At 45.4% G+C, this 18,572-nt stretch overlaps 1 protein-coding gene across 2 annotated transcripts in view; it reads right to left on the bottom strand.

Annotated features, from left to right (window-relative positions):
- The window catches only part of LOC106592186 (protein unc-13 homolog C), a 177,639-nt gene that overhangs the window by 17,522 nt on the left and 141,545 nt on the right, over positions 1 to 18,572 (bottom strand). For both annotated transcript variants that reach the window (XM_045689345.1, XM_045689346.1), the window contains 4 exons: positions 11,733 to 11,856; positions 10,080 to 10,139; positions 6,514 to 6,594; positions 2,194 to 2,341 (listed from right to left, as the gene is read on the bottom strand). In XM_045689345.1, coding sequence (XP_045545301.1) covers positions 2,194 to 2,341; positions 6,514 to 6,594; positions 10,080 to 10,139; positions 11,733 to 11,856 — 413 coding nt within the window. The remainder of the gene's footprint in view (positions 1 to 2,193; positions 2,342 to 6,513; positions 6,595 to 10,079; positions 10,140 to 11,732; positions 11,857 to 18,572) is intronic.

The raw sequence follows: 18,572 nt of genomic DNA, 5'->3' as shown, positions 1-18,572 counted from the left end.
TCCTGAGCGGTATGACAGCTGCGTGGTCCCATGGTGTTTATACTTGCATATTATTGTTTGTACAGATGCCTTCAGGCGTTTGAAAATTGCTCCCAAGGATGAACCAGTCTTGTGGAGGTCTACAATTTTTTTCTTTCTGAGGTCTTGGCTGATTTCTTTAGATTTTCCCATGATGTCAAGCAAAGAGGCACTGAGTTTGAAGGTAGACCTTGAAATACATCCACAGGTACACCTCCAATTGACTCAAATGATGTCAATTAGCCTATCAGAAGCTTCTAAAGCCATTTTCTGGAATTTTCCAAACTGTTTAAAGGCACAGTCGACTTAGTGTATATAAACGTCTGACCAACTGGAATTGTGATACAGTGAATTATAAGAGAAATAATCTGTCTGTAAAACAATTGTTGGAAAAATTACTTGTGTCATGCACAAAGTAGATGTCCTAACCGACTTGCCAAAACTATGGTTTGTTAACAAGAAATTTGTGGAGTGGTTGAAAAACTAGTTTTAATGACTCCAATCTAAGTGTATGTAAACGTAAACATTTATTTTTAATAAATGTATCGTAATGTATGTGTGTGGCAGGCTTACAATGATGGCAAAAAACAACATTTGAGAGTGTGCTGACCCTGGTGCTAGAGGGGGTACGCAGCTGGAGATTGAATGTTTGAAAAGGTACGGGACTATAAAAACTTTGGGAACCACTGCCCTAGATAGGCCATCATGTAGCTCTACTCTGTTAAGAAAACAGAAAACCTACACTTCCACAGAGACACAGTATGGGACAGATAGAGCTACAGAGAGAGAGCGAGAGAGAGAGAGGGAGAGGGAGCGACAGAGAGAGAGAGAGGGAGCGACAGAGAGAGAGAGCGACAGAGAGACAGCGACAAAGAGAGAGCGACAAAGAGAGAGCGACAGAGAGAGAGAGCGACAGAGAGACAGAGAGAGAGAGAGAGAGAGACAGAGAGAGAGAGCGACAGAGAGAGAGAGAGAGAGAGAGCGACAGAGAGAGAGCGACAGAGAGAGAGTGAGTGAGAAAGAGAGAGAGCGACAGAAAGAGAAAGAGAGCGAAAGAGAGAGTGAGAAAGAGAGAGAGAGAAGCACGAGTAAAATAGAAAGAGAAAGGAATCGAAGGAGGCAGTAAATGAAAAAATGCAATTACTGCAGTAACCATCTCACACGGTAAACTGGAGAGAAACCAAGCTGACATGGAAAAACACTGCAGCCCACTGTAAGAGAAGCAAGGATAACTATCACAGGGTCACAGGAGGTTGGTGGCACCTTAATTGGGGAGGACAGGCTCATAGTAATGGCTGTAATGGAATAAATGGAATGGTATCCAGCTCATCAAACACATGATACAATTCCCTTCATCCCATTCCAGTCATTAATTTGAGCCGTCCTCCCCTAACCAGCCTCCTGTGAAGAGGGTTAGGAAGTTAACTGAAATTCTAATTCCAATTTCATCAATGCTTCTCTATGAGAAAAAATAGAATTGGAATTTGTTCCTGAATTGAATGAAATGGAATTGACCTAAACCCTAAACTCTAACCCTAACCTCCAGAGAGGACATTTGGGGAAAAAGATGAAGTGTATTCTTCCCTTGAGTGGTTAGGGAGCATATACTAGCGGAGGTGTCCTTAACTTGAGAGCTTTGGTTGCATATCTACTAATTCAGTATCCTTACCTTGACAGGTTTGGTTGCATAACTACTAGCTCAGTGTCCTTATCTTGAGAGCTTTGGGTGAATAACTATTAGCTCAGTGTCCTTATCTTGAGAGGTTTGGCTGCATATCTACTAACTCAGTGTTTACATTGAGAGGTTTGGCTGCATATCTACTAGTTCAGTGTCCTTAACTTGAGAGCTTTGGGTGCATATCTACTAGCTCAGTGTTTACATTGAGAGGTTTGGGTGCATATCTACTAGCTCAGTGTCCTTATCTTGAGAGGTTTGGCTGCATATCTACTAACTCAGTGTTTACATTGAGAGGTTTGGCTGCATATCTACTAGTTCAGTGTCCTTAACTTGAGAGCTTTGGGTGCATATCTACTAGCTCAGTGTTTACATTGAGAGGTTTGGCTGCATATCTACTAGTTCAGTGTCCTTAACTTGAGAGCTTTGGGTGCATATCTACTAGCTCAGTGTTTACATTGAGAGGTTTGGCTGCATATCTACTAGTTCAGTGTCCTTACCTTGAGAGGTTTGGGTGCATATATACTTCTTGATCAAGGCATCAGTAGGCTGTGTGTAAAGGCTCAGAGCGTATTTGAGGGACTTGAGGTCAGGGCTCTTCTCAAGGAACGTCTTCTTCAGACCGTTTCCTCCGGCGTGGAAATATTGCTTCGGAAAAGAGAGAGAGAGAGAGAGAAAGGGAAAAAGAAAGAAGGAAAGCGTACTGAGTCAGAGTCACTTTATTCTCTGTCTTCAGTCTTCAGACCAGAAAGAGAACAGACATAGTCAGTACATTTAGCCTGCTTGTCTGTCCCGTAAAACAAAGTTGCTGTATATGTATGTTAAAAGACTCCAGAGTGGCGCAGCGGTCTAAGGCACTGCATCTCAGTGCTAGAGGCATCACTACAGACCCTGGTTCGATCCCGGGCTGTATCACAGCCGGCCGTGTTCGGAGTCCCATTGGGTGGCACACAATTGTCCCAGCGTCGTCCGGGTTATTAGGGGAGGGTTTTGTCTGGGTAGACCGTCATTGTAAAACAAGAATTTGTTTTTAACTCACTTGCCTAGTTAAATAAAGGTAAAATAAAAAAATGAAAAATATGCAGACAGACTGTTCCTTTTTCTTTTCTGGGATAGTCACCTGTTGAAGTGTCCTGGAGGTAGGACTACTTTTTTAGAGTTGTCCCCCCAGTTGAGCACCTGATTACCCTTTTGGTTAAAGCTGGGCTGAAGTTTACTTGGGTAAGCTTTCATTAACCACATTCATTTTAATGTTGGTTCCTCAGACCAGATTGAAAACGTACATGTTCATGTACCTTTAAGTCTTCCGGCCAGACTGACTGTATAGGAGACTGTGTGGGAGAGATAATAAGCATGTTTGCTTATGTAACAGTTGTCAAACTGCTTGTTTAACAATACATCTTCCTCCCTCCTAAAATCTGCTACTTGATCTCGGGTCCTCTGTCTTGCAAACACTCGACAACGCCTTAGCCAGCTACACCACCGAAAAGCTAGCAATTCAAGGCATTTCAATCTGAGGAGTGAGGTTACCAATCCAACTCGGGTACACTCAGACCAGATAGAACACATACAGAGTTAATGTACTTTTCACATCTTCAGACCAGATAGAACACATACAGAGTTAATGTACTTTTCACATCTTCAGACCAGATAGAACACATACAGAGTTAATGTACTTTTCACATCTTCAGACCAGACTATGTGGAAGACTGTGTGGGAGAGGTAATAACTATGTATGCTTATCCACGCTGGCAGCAGTAGGCCTAATAAAAATGTACTCTGTACTGTTGCATTAAGACAGGATAATTGCTTAAAGCCCTGCCACATCTGCCACATACACACACTCCACCCCCACACACACTCTCCACCTCACTGGAGTTCATGAGTTCACAGGTCATCCTCCATTGGCTCTGGAACAAGAAAGTCATGTTCAGATATAATCCAGTCACTGATGCATTATGGAATATCAGATACAGACCGAAAACAGTGGGTGAGTTAATGAGCCAAAGCTGCTCAGAGTAAATGATCCTAAGCGCTGTAGCTCTGTGTTCCAAATGGCATCCTATTACCTATAGCAAACTACTTCTGATCAAAAGTAGTGTCCTACATAGGGCATACAGTGTCATTTGAGACTAAGCTCTGTAACTCTGTTGCCTCGGCAGAATAGGCACAGCCCAGATTCACTCTGAAGATACCGTAGATGTTGATGAGGGAAGAACGGCAGAGAAACCATCAAAGACATATCCAACACAACACCAACTCCAAGAGCTAGTCCACACAAGACCACCTCCAAGGGCTAGTCCATACAACACCAACTCCAAGAGCTAGTCCACACAACACCAACTCCAAGAGCTAGTCCACACAACACCAACTCCAAGAGCTAGTCCATACAACACCAACTCCAAGAGCTAGTCCACACAACACCAACTCCAAGAGCTAGTCCACACAACACCAACTCCAAGAGCTAGTCCACACAACACCAACTCCAAGAGCTAGTCCATACAACACCAACTCCAAGAGCTAGTCCATACAACACCAACTCCAAGAGCTAGTTCATACAACACCAACTCCAAGAGCTAGTCCACACAACACCAACTCCAAGAGCTAGTCCACACAACACCAACTCCAAGAGCTAGTCCACACAACACCAACTCCAAGAGCTAGTCCACACAACACCAACACCAAGAGCTAGTCCACACAACACCAAGAGCTAGTCCACACAACACCAACTCCAAGAGCTAGTCCACACAACACCAAGAGCTAGTCCACACAACACCAAGAGCTAGTCCATACAACACCAACTCCAAGAGCTAGTCCACACAACACCAACTCCAAGAGCTAGTCCACACAACACCAACTCCAAGAGCTAGTCCACACAACACCAACTCCAAGAGCTAGTCCACACAACTCCAAGAGCTAGTCCACACAACACCAACTCCAAGAGCTAGTCCATACAACACCAACAATAACATCAACAACAAAACATTTTTTCTCACATACACGGATATGTGTATCATATTATCATCTCACCACCACCTGAAAAATCACAGTCATTTCATGGAGAATCTATGCTGGTTTTGCTTTTCGGCACTACATTTATCTCAAACCATTTAACACCATACAAATGTTCCCTCTTCAGAATTCCAATCCTTTTTGTTCCATTTCTTTCTCTCTGTCTCTTTCCTTCTCTCTCTATCCCTCTCTCCCTCCCTATCCATTTCTCTTCCTCCCTCTCTCTTCCCCTCTCTCTACCTCCCCCTCCTCTCTCTACCTTCCCCTCCCCTCTCTCTACTTCCCTCCTGCCCCTATCTCCACCCCCCTCCTGCCCCTCTCTCTACCACCCTCCTGCCCCTCTCTCCACCACCCTCCTGCCCCTCTCTCCATCTCTCCTTGCCTCATTACTGAAGGCATAAAGTCTTTAACCAGTCCTGCATTCAGCCTGTGTATCTCTGCTACTCTCTCTCCCCCATCTCTCTCTCACTCCCTCCCTCACTCCTCTCTCTCTTCCTTTAAGTCTTTAACCAGTCCTGCATTCAGCCTATGTATCTCTTCCACCTAAAGGTATTACTTAACTGTGATTGGCCAGAGTCTCCTGGAAGCATTACTCAACTCCTCTAATTGGACGTTCTCCTCGGAACACTTATGGAGAGAATTCCACAGCATGACCAATCTAAACAGGGAGCTGGTGTCCATGGAGATGCAGGAATCAATTAGATTCTGTTTCACGGCGCTGCGCTGTGTTCACACAGACCCCGGTCTGCACTCTTGGCTGTGTCCCAAATAGCACCCACAGGGCTCTGGTCAAAAGTAGTGCACTATGTAGGGAATAGGGTGCCATTTGGGACGCACAAAACTGACTGCATCGACACCTCTCAGCACCACTACTCCTCTTAAAGACCTAACAACCACGCTACCCTGTTAAAACAGTCACCACTCTACAACTATCCTTTAGGTAAACTCTCATTACAACCCTACTACCCTGTTAAAACAGTCACCACTCTACAACTATCCTTTAGGTAAACTCATTACAACCCTACTACTCTGTTAAAACAGTCACCACTCTACAACTATCCTTAAGGTAAACTCATTACAACCCTACTACCCTGTTAAAACAGTCACCACTCTACAACTATCCTTAAGGTAAACTCATTACAACCCTACTACCCTGTTAAAACAGTCACCACTCTACAACTATCCTTTAGGTAAACTCATTACAACCCTACTACTCTGTTAAAACAGTCACCACTCTACAACTATCCTTTAGGTAAACTCATTACAACCCTACTACTCTGTTAAAACAGTCACCACTCTACAACTATCCTTTAGGTCAACTCATTACAACCATACTACCCTGTTAAAACCCCGTCCATCTCTCTTTGCACAACATTTCTATACAGGGACAGAGAAAGGATAGGCATGGATGGTTAGAGGGAGAAAGGAATGGGGGTAGGGATGGTAGGTGAAAGGGAGGAAGGGATGGAGTAGGCATGGATGGATTGAGAGAGGAATTGATGGAGGGATGGGATTGATGGATGGATGGAGGCCGAAAGGGATGGAGGAAGGGAGGGATGGATGGAAAGGGAGAAAGGAATGGGGGTAGGGATGGAAGGTGAAAGGGAGGAAGGGATGGAGGAGGCATGGATGGATTGAGAGAGGAATTGACCGAGGGATGGGATGGATGGATGGATGGAGGCCGAAAGTGATGGAGGAACGGAGGGATGGATGGAAAGAGAGAGGGATGGTGGGTTAGACGGATGGAGGGAGAGATAGATGGAGGGGGGAGAGAGGGATGGATAGATAGAGCGAGAGCTCTCCATTACCTTGATGGTGGGAAGGACAAGGTCCATGGCTGCACACTGTCTTGGTGTCAGGCTACGGGCTTCCTCTCTGATCACATGGTCCTAGAGAGGAGAGAATAGAAAGAGATAGATTCATCAATAAATGTTTCCATAACATTCTTCTTAGAGAGGACACACACACACACACACACACACACACACACACACACACACACACACACACACACACACACACACACACACACACACACACACACACACACACACACACACACACACACACAGATTAGATTTCAGATGTTTGCAAGATGATAAGATTGCTAATAGAAAACTTGTAATAGAAAACTGTAATTTATATGTTAATTTTAGGTATTATCAACAGTAAAAATGATAGAGCATTGTGGAAAAATTGCTGTATTTCAAAATTGCTGTATTTCAAATGGTACTGTAATTCCACCCAGCATACAGTACCATATCTTTGGAGCGCCAAAAACATTTTGACCACTGGTGGGTGCATGGTATAGTTGTTCCTTGCTCATTAACATATTTTGAGGCGTACTGTAATATATAAAATACATAATTTTACTCGCCACCGAGCTGCCTGTAAACTACTGTCAAATTCATGGCAACCCCTTTACAGTGTATTATTAATGTTGTTCCTGAGATGGTAAACACATTGTGAGATCTGATCATTTGATTCAGCAGGAGAACACAGAAAAACAGTACAGACAGCGACAGTACAGTTGCTTGCAAATTGCTGCTCAACCATGGCGCATCACAGACACAATACTGTCTCCCTATCTTTCTGCTGTGCATCTTGGAACATGAAATGAAACTAGTGACTGTGATCAAAGAGTGTAACTGTGGGAAGATCTTTTAATGTAGGAGTAGAGATACAGGGACTTCATTAAAAACAGTTCATCTGTGTTACAGACGGATTGGAAAGCAACCACGATTACGTAATATGATGAAGACTTGGCCAGTTTAGTCATGGGTTTATAGCATGAAGTGGAGTTGCATGACTAGGGTAGGAGAGGAGTTGGCTGTCTTAGCAGAGATTACCTCAATCTGGATCTAATCACTATTTTATTTATTTTTATTTAACCAGGTAGGCAAGTTGAGAACAAGTTCTCATTTACAACTGCGACCTGGCCAAGATAAAGCAAAGCAGTTCGACACATACAACAACAGAGTTACACATGGAGTAAAACAAACATACAGTCAATAATATAGTAGAAAAATAAGTCTATATACAATGTGAGCAAATGAGGTGAGATAAGGGAGGTAAAGGCAAAAAAGGCCATGGTGGCGAAGTAAATACAATATAGCAAGTAAAACACTGGAATGGTAGATTGCAGTGGAAGAAAGGGCAAAGTAGAAATATAAATAATGGGGTGCAAAGGAGCAAAATAAATAAATAAATAAATACAGTAGGGGAAGAGGTAGTTGTTTGGGCTAAATTATAGATGGGCTATGTACAGGTGCAGTAATCTGTGAGCTGCTCTGACAGCTGGTGCTTAAAGCTAGTGAGGGAGATAAGTGTTTCGAGTTTTAGAGATTTTTGTAGTTCGTTCCAGTCATTGGCAGCAGAGAACTGGAAGGAGAGGCGGCCGAAGGAGGAATTGGCTTTGGGGGTGACCAGAGAGCTATACCTGCTGGAGCGCGTGCTACAGGTGGGTGCTGCTATGGTGACCAGCGAGCTGAGATAAGGGGGGACTTTACCTAGCAGGGTCTTGTAGATGACCTGGAGCCAGTGGGTTTGGCGACGAGTATGAAGCGAGGGCCAGCCAACAAGTGCGTACAGGTCGCAGTGGTGGGTAGTATATGGGGCTTTGGTGACAAAAACGGATGGCACTGTGATAGACTGCAAACAATTTATTGAGTAGGGTATTGGAGGCTATTTTGTAAATGACATCGCCGAAGTCGAGGATCGGTAGGATGGTCAGTTTTACGAGGGTATGTTTGGCAGCATGAGTGAAAGATGCTTTGTTGCGAAATAGGAAGCCAATTCTAGATTTAACTTTGGATTGGAGATGTTTGATGTGAGTCTGGAAGGAGAGTTTACAGTCTAACCAGACACCTAGGTATTTGTAGTTGTCCACATATTCTAAGTCAGAACCGTCCAGAGTAGTGATGCTGGACGGGCGGGCAGGTGCAGGCAGCGATCGGTTGAAGAGCATGCATTTAGTTTTACTTGTATTTAAGAGCAGTTGGAGGCCACGGAAGGAGAGTTGTATGGCATTGAAGCTCGTCTGGAGGGTAGTTAACACAGTGTCCAAAGAAGGGCCAGAAGTATACAGAATGGTGTCGTCTGCGTAGAGGTGGATCAGAGACTCACCAGCAGCAAGAGCGACATCATTGATGTATACAGAGAAGAGAGTCGGCCTGAGAATTGAACCCTGTGGCACCCCCATAGAGACTGCCAGAGGCCCGGACAACAGGCCCTCTGATTTGACACACTGAACTCTATCAGAGAAGTAGTTGGTGAACCAGGCGAGGCAGTCATTTGAGAAACCAAGGCTGTTGAGTCTGCCGATGAGGACGTGGTGATTGACAGAGTCGAAAGCCTTGGCCAGGTCAATGAAAACGGTTGCACAGTATTGTTTCTTATCGATGGCGGTTAAGACATCGTTTAGGACCTTGAGCGTGGCTGAGGTGCACCCATGACCAGCTCTGAAACCAGATTGCATAGAAGAGAAGGTGCGGTGGGTTTCGAAACGGTCGGTAATCTGTTTGTTGACTTGGCTTTTGAAGACTTTAGAGAGGCAGGGTAGGATAGATATAGGTCTGTAGCAGTTTGGGTCAAGAGTGTCGCCCCCTTTGAAGAGGGGGATGACCACAGTTGCTTTCCAATCTTTGGGAATCTCAGACGATACAAAAGAGAGGTTGAACAGGCTAGTAATAGGGGTTGCAACAATTTGAGAAGATAATGTTAGAAAGAAAGGGTCCAGATTGTCTAGCCCGGCTGATTTGTAGGGGTCCAGATTTTGCAACTCTTTCAGAACATCAGCTGACTAGATTTGGGAGAAGGAGAAATGGGGAAGGCTTGGGCGAGTTGCTGTGGGGAGTGCAGTGCTGTTGACCAGGGTAGGGGTAGCCAGGTGGAAAGCATGGCCAGCCGTAGAAAAATGCTTATTGAAATTCTCAATTATAGTGGATTTATCGGTGGTGACAGAGTTTCCTATTCTCAGTGCAGTGGGCAGCTGGGAGGAGGTGCTCTTATTCTTCAAGGACTTTACAGTGTCCCAGAACTTTTTTGAGTTTGTGTTGCAGGAAGCAAATTTCTGCTTGAAAAAGCTACGAGAACTATGAGAACTAACCAACTAACACAGATCTACTGCTCTGGAGGACGTATGTTGTGTACTGTGTGGGACTCCGACTTTTGATAATCACAACAGTGTGTCTGTGTGTGTGTGTTTACTGTAGCTGTGCTCCGACGAACTAGAAATTGCAAAAACCCAGAACTGCCTATTAAACTCTGTTTTTAACACTCATTCTCTCTTTCTCTATTTCTCTCTCTCTCACACACACGCACGCACGCACGCACGCACACGCACACGCACACTCACGGTGTGCCCCAGACCTACCTTGAGTTTGGATAGCTGTCCCAGGTCCTTGGCAGCACTGAAAATCATCTGGGCTCCTTGCTGTGAGGAGAAAAGACAGACAGGGTTATACTTTATATATACACCTTTGAAGCACTTACATACTGAATATAATGTGAAAGCAAACATGAAGGTGGTACTGTAAAGGATGTTGTTTGTGTGTGTGTATGTGTATGTGTATGTGTGTGTGTGTGTGTGTGTGTGTGTGTGTGTGTGTGTGTGTGTGTGTGTGTGTGTCTGTGTCTGTCTGTGTCTGTGGGCGTGTTTAGACCAGAAGTGTCTGTGGGCGTGTTTAGACCAGAAGTGTCTGTGGGCATGTTTAGACCAGAAGTGTCTGTGGGCGTGTTTAGACCAGAAGTGTCTGTGGGCGTGTTTAGACCAGAAGTGTCTGTGGGCGTGTTTAGACCAGAAGTGTCTGTGGGCGTGTTTAGACCAGAAGCGTCTGTGGGCGTGTTTAGACCAGAAGCGTCTGTAGGCGTGTTTAGACCAGAAGTGTCTGTGGGCATGTTTAGACCAGAAGTGTCTGTGGGCGTGTTTAGACCAGAAGTGTCTGTGGGCGTGTTTAGACCAGAAGTGTCTGTGGGCGTGTTTAGACCAGAAGTGTCTGTGGGCTTGTTTAAACCAGAAGTGTCTGTGGGCGTGTTTAGACCAGAAGTCTCCACATAAATAGTAAACCATTTTCTTTTGACCAACTGGGGACATTTTGTTAGTCCCCACAAGGTCAAATGCTATTTCTAGGGGGTTTAGGGTTAAGGTTAGAATTAGTGTTAGGGTTAGAATTAAGTTTAGGGCTAGGCGTAAGGTTAGATTTTGAGATAAAGGTTAGGGTTGTGGTTAGGGGTCAGGGAAAATATAATTTTGATCTGGACAGAATTGTGTCCCCCCACAAGGTTAGTTATACAAGACTGTGTGTGTGTGTTTGAGAACATCCCTTCTGGGTGTTGTCAGCCTTGTCAGTGTTGCCTGTTGGAAAAGCAGGTTTGGATTTTCATTCCTCTATCCAGGCTTCACTAACATGACTGACACATAAAGAGAGGAGACACCATCTTGTCCGAACTTTGTAAATATCCTCTATGGTGCGTCTGTGTTTTGTACATATTTGTTTGTGGGAGTGTGTCGGTGTGTGCGCATTTACAGACTAGAGGATATTCCAGCCAGAGGTAGAGAGGTAGGCAACCCTGGTCATGGAATGTTGCAGATACTGTACTGTAGTGATTTTTCCATTAGATCGTTTTTTGTTTCAGTCCTGGGAGACCAGGTACAGTAGGTAGAATTTAGCCCAGCTCTGATATTGACCAATTATCTCATTTGGTGCCTGCTGAGGGCAAGTAAACACTTCAGTATCTGTAGCACTCCAGAACCACAGCTACCTACTTCTGCTCCAGTGTAAGAGGTTCTCCCATCATGGTTAGAATAGTTTCATGTCTTACAGTGGTCATTGAGAGATGTGAGGACTATCTGTCTCTCCGTGGTGTTGTGTGTGTGTGTGCATGTGTGTTTATATATATCATCTTACAGTCTGGCAATTGAGAGGTGGTAAGAATACCATTCTCTCAATGGTTTTGTGTGTGTGTGTGTGTGTGTGTGTGTGTGTGTGTGTGTGTGTGTGTGTGTGTGTATAACATAACATCTTACATTCTGGTCATTGAGAGGAGGTAAGACTATCATTCTCTCAATAGTGTTGAGGACGATCTTCCACAGTTCCTTCAGGACTCGTTTCAACACTGTCTTCTCACAGATCTTTGCAAATAAAATCAAACTGCAAAGCAGAGCAGAGCAGAGACAGAGCAGAGCAGAGCGGGAACAGAGCAGAGAGAGACAGAGCAGAGACAGAGCAGAGCAGAGCGGGAACAGAGCAGAGCGGAACAGAGCAGAGACAGAGCAGAGAGAGACAGAGCAGAGAGAGACAGAGCCAGAGAGAGACAGAGCAGAGAGAGACAGAGCCAGAGAGAGACAGAGCCAGAGAGAGACAGAGCAGAGAGAGACAGAGCAGAGACAGAGACAGAGCAGAGAGAGACAGAGCAGAGAGAGACAGAGCCAGAGAGAGACAGAGCAGAGAGAGACAGAGCAGAGAGAGACAGAGCCAGAGAGAGACAGAGCAGAGACAGAGACAGAGCAGAGAGAGACAGAGCAGAGAGAGACAGAGCAGAGAGAGACAGAGCCAGAGAGAGACAGAGCAGAGAGAGACAGAGCAGAGAGAGACAGAGCAGAGAGAGACAGAGCAGAGAGAGACAGAGCCAGAGAGAGACAGAGCAGAGAGAGACAGAGCCAGAGAGAGACAGAGCCAGAGAGAGACAGAGCCAGAGAGAGACCGAGCCAGAGAGAGACAGAGCAGAGAGAGACAGAGCAGAGAGAGACAGAGCCAGAGAGAGACAGAGCAGAGACAGAGACAGAGCAGAGAGAGACAGAGCAGAGAGAGACAGAGCAGAGAGAGACAGAGCCAGAGAGAGACAGAGCAGAGACAGAGACAGAGCAGAGAGAGACAGAGCAGAGAGAGACAGAGCCAGAGAGAGACCGAGCCAGAGAGAGACAGAGCAGAGAGAGACAGAGCAGAGAGAGACAGAGCAGAGAGAGACAGAGCCAGAGAGAGACAGAGCAGAGAGAGACAGAGCCAGAGAGAGACAGAGCAGAGAGAGACAGAGCCAGAGAGAGACAGAGCCAGAGAGAGACAGAGCCAGAGAGAGACCGAGCCAGAGATAGAGTCAGAGATAGAGACAGAGACAGAGCAGAGAGAGACAGAGCAGAGAAAGACAGAGACAGAGATAGAGATAGAGATAGAGACAGAGATAGAGACAGAGATAGAGACAGAGACAGAGATAGAGATAGAGACAGAGATAGAGACAGAGATAGAGACAGAGACAAAGACAGAGCAGAGCCAAAAGTTTGTCAGATGTAAAACCACAGCAGAAACACAATCATTAGACTTTCAAATCAACGTTTTTGAGATGTTTTGAGACCTCTATAGTAGTCTAATGTCAAGATGAAACCCCATCCCACGACATCTGTTGTGTAGATCCAGCTATATGCCTCCAGCCCAAAGATAAGAATAGAGTAAACCAGGAAAAACAGGGAATTAGACAGTGCTTATCTTTTCAATTTATTTGTGATGAAGGCGTGTAGCTGGATATACACAACTGATGTCGTGGGATGTGTTTTCATCTAGAAATTAGACTACTTTAGAGGTCTGAAAACATCTGACAAACTTTATTTTATGAATGAAATGTCCCTTTAACAACGTTACAGATGTTACAAGCCACATACGTCACATGGACTATAGGAAGACAACAGGATCAAACACAATCATGGGTGAAGTTCAAAAAGCCATTATATGTGGAATAAATGCATCAGCTTCACGTGGTAATCTCAGCGAATGGAAAGCCTTGGCTGAGGATTTGGCTTTGCATATTATTAAGAGGATTCTACTGTAATACCCCATTGGCCTCGATGTTGCCGTGAGTGTCTGAGAGAGAATCACACCGCTTATGCACACACACACACACACACACACACACACACACACACACACACACACACACACACACACACACACACACACACACACACACACACACACACACACACACACACACACACACACACACACACACACACACACACACACATTCAGGGATGGATGTCAGAGAAGAGAAGATAGCCTACAAGATAATGTTGGAATACATACAGCTCCCTGTTGAGTACTGGATTGATTATCAATATGGATGTTGCCACTCTGAAGTAGAGAAACACCTACAACAATAACAAACACACAAAGGCATGCAAGCACTCACACACACCTAAATACACTGAGAAACACATACCCTAACTAAATACAAAGAGACACAAATAACACACACAGAAGCACGTACACACACATAAAAACACCTACATGTTTTTAATTGCGTGTGTGCGTGTTTGTGATTTTTGTGAATGTGAACCTCTACTGCAGGGGGAGTGGTAACATCAGTATTGATATTGAATCCAGTGTATCCATAACACCTCCAGACTGACTCATTATGATGTGGAATAGAGCCATATCATCCTGCCTTTCCACAGCATGGACCTACTCTAGACCTACTAGGACTGGGATCATCAACTAGACTCTTGAGCTGATGGTCAGGGGGCCGGAACATTATTACAAATCATTTATAGACTGCAAATTGGCCGCAAGAAGCCAAAACAGATACAATATGTAACTAAAACACAATAATATCAAACCTTGCTTACATTTGTATACAATCACAAATACAGCTAACTGCCAAAATAATGGAAACACTTGAGTAAATTAGGGATACTCTGACCTAAGAGAGCTGTTTTTTCTCTGTTTAGTTGGGTCAAGGTGTGATAGGGGGTGGGCATTCTATGTGTTTGTTTTCTATGTTTTGGCCGGGTATGGTTTCCAATCAGAGGCAGCTGTCTATCGTTGTCTCTGATTGGAAGCCATACTTAGGCAGCCTTTTTCCCTTGGTTTGTGTGGGTAGTTGTTTTCTGTTTTGTTAGATTAACCTGACAGAACTGTCGGCTGTCATTTTTGTTTATTTGTATTCAGTGTTCATTTTCATTCAAATGTACGATGAGCACTCAACACGCTGCACCTTGGTCCCCTTCATATGACGCCCGTTACAGAACTACCCACCATGATTGGATCAAGCGGCGTGCCCGGGCAGAGATGGATACCTGGTAGACGGAGGATTGGATAGAAAGGAGAAACTGGACTTGGGGCCAGGTAATAGACAGGTATCGTAGCCTACCGGGGAAGAACGAGAGGCAGCCACCCAATTATTTTTTGGGGGGGCACACGGGTAGTTTTGCGGGGCCAGGGGTGAGACCTGAGCCAACTCCCCGTGCTTATTGTGGTGAGCATGTGCCTGCCTCTCACACTCTCCCTCCAGTGCGCCTCCATAGCCCAGTACGTCCTGTGCCTGCTCCTCGCACTCTTCCTCCAGTGCGCCTCCATAGTCCAGTACGTTCTGTGCCTGCTCCTCGCACTCTCCCTCCAGTGTGCCTCCATAGCCCAGTACGGCCGGTGCCTGCTCTGAGCAACCGGTCTCTCCAGTCCGGTGAGACCTGTTCTAGCTCCATGAGTAAAGCCTCCAGTGATAATCTATGGTCCGAAGCCTGTAGAGATAATTCATGGCACGAAGCCTCTAGTGATCATCCATGGCCCGGAGCCTGTAGGGATGTTCCATGGCACGAAGCCTCCAGAGGTAATCTATGGCCCGGAGCCTGTAGGGATAATCCATGGCAAGAAACCTGTAGGGATTATCCATGGTCCGGAGCCTGTAGGGATAATCCATGGCAAGAAGCCTGTAGGGATAATCCATGGCCCGGAGCCTGTAGAGATGATCCATGGCACGAAGCCTCCAGTGATGATCCATGGCCCGGAACCTGTATTGATGATCCATGGCATGGAGCCTGCAGCAATGGTCCTCAGTCCGGAACCTACAATGACGCTCTCCAGTCCGGAGCCTCTGGCGACGCTTCTCAGTCCGGAGCCTCCGGCGACGCTCCTCAGTCCGGAGCCTCCGGCAATGCTCCTCAGCCCGGAGTCTTCAACGGCGGTCTGCAGCCCGGAGTCTTCAACGGTGGTCTGCAGCCCAGAGTCTTCAACGGCGGTCTGCAGCCCAGAGTCTTCAGTGGCGGTCTGCAGCCCAGAGTCTTCAACGGCGGTCTGCAGCCCAGAGTCTTCAACGGCGGTCTGCAGCCCAGAGTCTTCAACGGCGGTCTGCAGCCCAGAGTCTTCAACGACGGTCTGCAGCCCAGAGTCTTCAGCGGCGGTCTGCAGCCCAGAGTCTTCAGCGGCGGTCTGCAGCCCAGAGTCTTCAGCGGCGGTCTGCAGCCCAGAGTCTTCAGCGGCGGTCTGCAGCCCAGAGTCTTCAGCGGCGGTCTGCAGCCCAGAGTCTTCAGCGGCGGCCTTCAGCCCAGAGTCTTCAGCGGCATTTGGCGTTCCAAAGCCTCCGGCGATGATCCACGGTGTCATGACGTTGGCCTGTGGGTAAGGTTTATGACCACCCATAAATACCTTTCTCCCTTCCCCTCTCTCTCTGACCCTACTGAAGGACTTTTGAATAGCCTTTGTTAAATATAGAGAGTCTGGGAACATCAAACAAGTGTGGGGAAAGGAACCATATTTCGGTAATAGAACCAGTTGGAAATATACCAGGTACTTAAAACCTGTTAGGGATAGGGGGCAGTATTTTCATGGCCGGATAAAAAACGTACCCGATTTAATCTGGTTACTACTCCTGCCCAGAAACTAGAATATGCATATAATTAGTAGATTTGGATAGAAAACACTCTAAAGTTTCTAAAACTGTTTGAATGGTGTCTGTGAGTATAACAGAACTCATATGGCAGGCCAAAACCTGAGAAGATTCTATACAGGAAGTGCCTTGTCTGACAATTTGTTCTCCTACTTGGGCATCTCTAGCAAAAATACAGCATCTCTGCTGTAACGTGACATTTTCTAAGGCTTCCATTGGCTCTAGGAAGGCGGCAGAAAGTGGAATGATAGCTCTGCAGTCTCTGGGCGAAAAACAGTAGGGGTTTTTGTGAGTGGTCCTTCTGGGAACAATGACACTGGCGCACGCGTGCACGAGATGACTCAATTTTTTTCTTTCACTGTTTGAACGAATACAACGTCTCCCGGTTGGAATATTATTGCTATTTTTATGAGAAAAATCGCATAAAAATGTATTTTAAACAGCGTTTGACATGCTTCAAAGTACGGTAATGGAATATTTGGGGGGGTGGGGGGTGATGGGGGGGGGCTGTCATTTTTGTTTATTTGTATTCAGTGTTCATTTTCATTAAAATGTACGATGAGCACTCAACATGCTGCGCCTTGGTCCCCTTCATATGACGCCCGTTACAGATACAAAGTATATTGAAAGCAGGTGCTTCCACACAGGTGTGGTTCCTGAGTTAATTAAGTAATTAACATCCCATCATGCTTAGGGTCATGTATAAAAATGATTGGCTGGCCATTATTTTAGTTACCATGGCTTTGCCCCCAAAATATGACAATGACCCCATCCAAAGGACAAAAGTGGTCACTGAATGGTTTGATGAGCATGAAAACGATGTAAACCGTATGCCATGGCTTTCTCAGTCACCAGATCCCAACCCACTTATGAGAGATTCTGGAGCGGCACCTGAGACAGCGTTATCCACCACCATCAACAAAACACCAAATTATGGAATTTCTTGTGGAAGAATGGTGTCACATCCCTCCAATAGAGTTCTGGACACTTTATGAATCTATGCCAGGTGCATTGAAGTTGTTCTGGCTCGTGGTTGTCATGACACCTACGGAAGGTGGCGCCCCTCCTCACCCGGGCGGCGCTCGGCGGTCGTCGTCGCCGGCCTTCTAGCTGCCATCGATTTATGGTTCACGTTCTGTTAGTTAGGCCTAGATTAGTTGCACACCTGTTTTGTGTTAGTTGTTAGTGGGGAGGGGTATTTAGGCTAGTTAGTTAGGTTTGTTGTTTGTGCGGGATTGTTCGTTGGTCAGGGTGTGTTTGTCATGAGGTTCTGTATTTTTGGAGTTACGCTATTCCTTTTGGGCTGCGTCACTGGTTACGTTCTTTTAAGGGTGGTGCGTTTCTTTTTGCACACCTTGCACTCCATACCTTTGCATATTTTCCGTGTGGATATTTTATTAAAGTCAGTCACGGAATCTTTCTGTCTCCTGCGCCTGACTCTTCTGAATCCACAAGCCACCCATTGTGACAGTGGTGGCCCAACACCCTATTAAGACACTTTATGAATCTATGCAAGGTGCATTGAAGTTGTCCTGGCTCGTGGTGGCCCAACACCCTATTAAGACACTTTATGTTTGTGTTTCCTTTATTTTGGCAGTTACCTGTATCTCTATTATGTGAGGGAATACTTTGGAACAGATTTCCACAATTATTATTATTAATGTTATTATTATTATTTTGCTCAGAAAAATTGGGGGGCCAATAGGCCGAGAGTTGGGGAACCCTGTAGTAGGCTAGCTGGTTACCTAACCCAAGGCTCTAACTAGAGGGCTGCAGAGATCAGAGATCGGGTCCCGACAGAGATCATTGCTGGGCGGTGGACATTTTTGTTGCTGCAGCTGGAAGCGAGTGGCCAGATCAGACAATTTTTGGATTCAAATGTTTTTGTTGTCACACAGATTATTTGGAAACGCTCGTCTTTCTGCTTTGTATGCTTTAACCTACCTACTGTATTAAAAGCACATCTTCGTTGCATTATTCACACACTCGCTGCATCAAGTTAAGTAGCCTCCCTCTCCTCTTCCAGTAGGGTGTGCAAGATCAAGTGTGCTGCAGCAACCCCTGATCAATCAAAATTAAAAAACGATTAAAAAAACTATTTATATATATATATATATATATATATATATATATATATATATATATATATATTATATATTTATTTTACCATCACTGTTAGTGCACCAAAAAATTATTGTCAGCAGAGCGGGGAGAA

This window comes from Salmo salar, chromosome ssa11 (genome assembly GCF_905237065.1).
Source record: "Salmo salar chromosome ssa11, Ssal_v3.1, whole genome shotgun sequence".
NCBI classification, from domain to species: domain Eukaryota; kingdom Metazoa; phylum Chordata; class Actinopteri; order Salmoniformes; family Salmonidae; genus Salmo; species Salmo salar.
The sequence above is the reverse complement of the archived record's forward strand: the minus strand, read 5'-3'. Positions and strand labels throughout refer to the sequence as shown.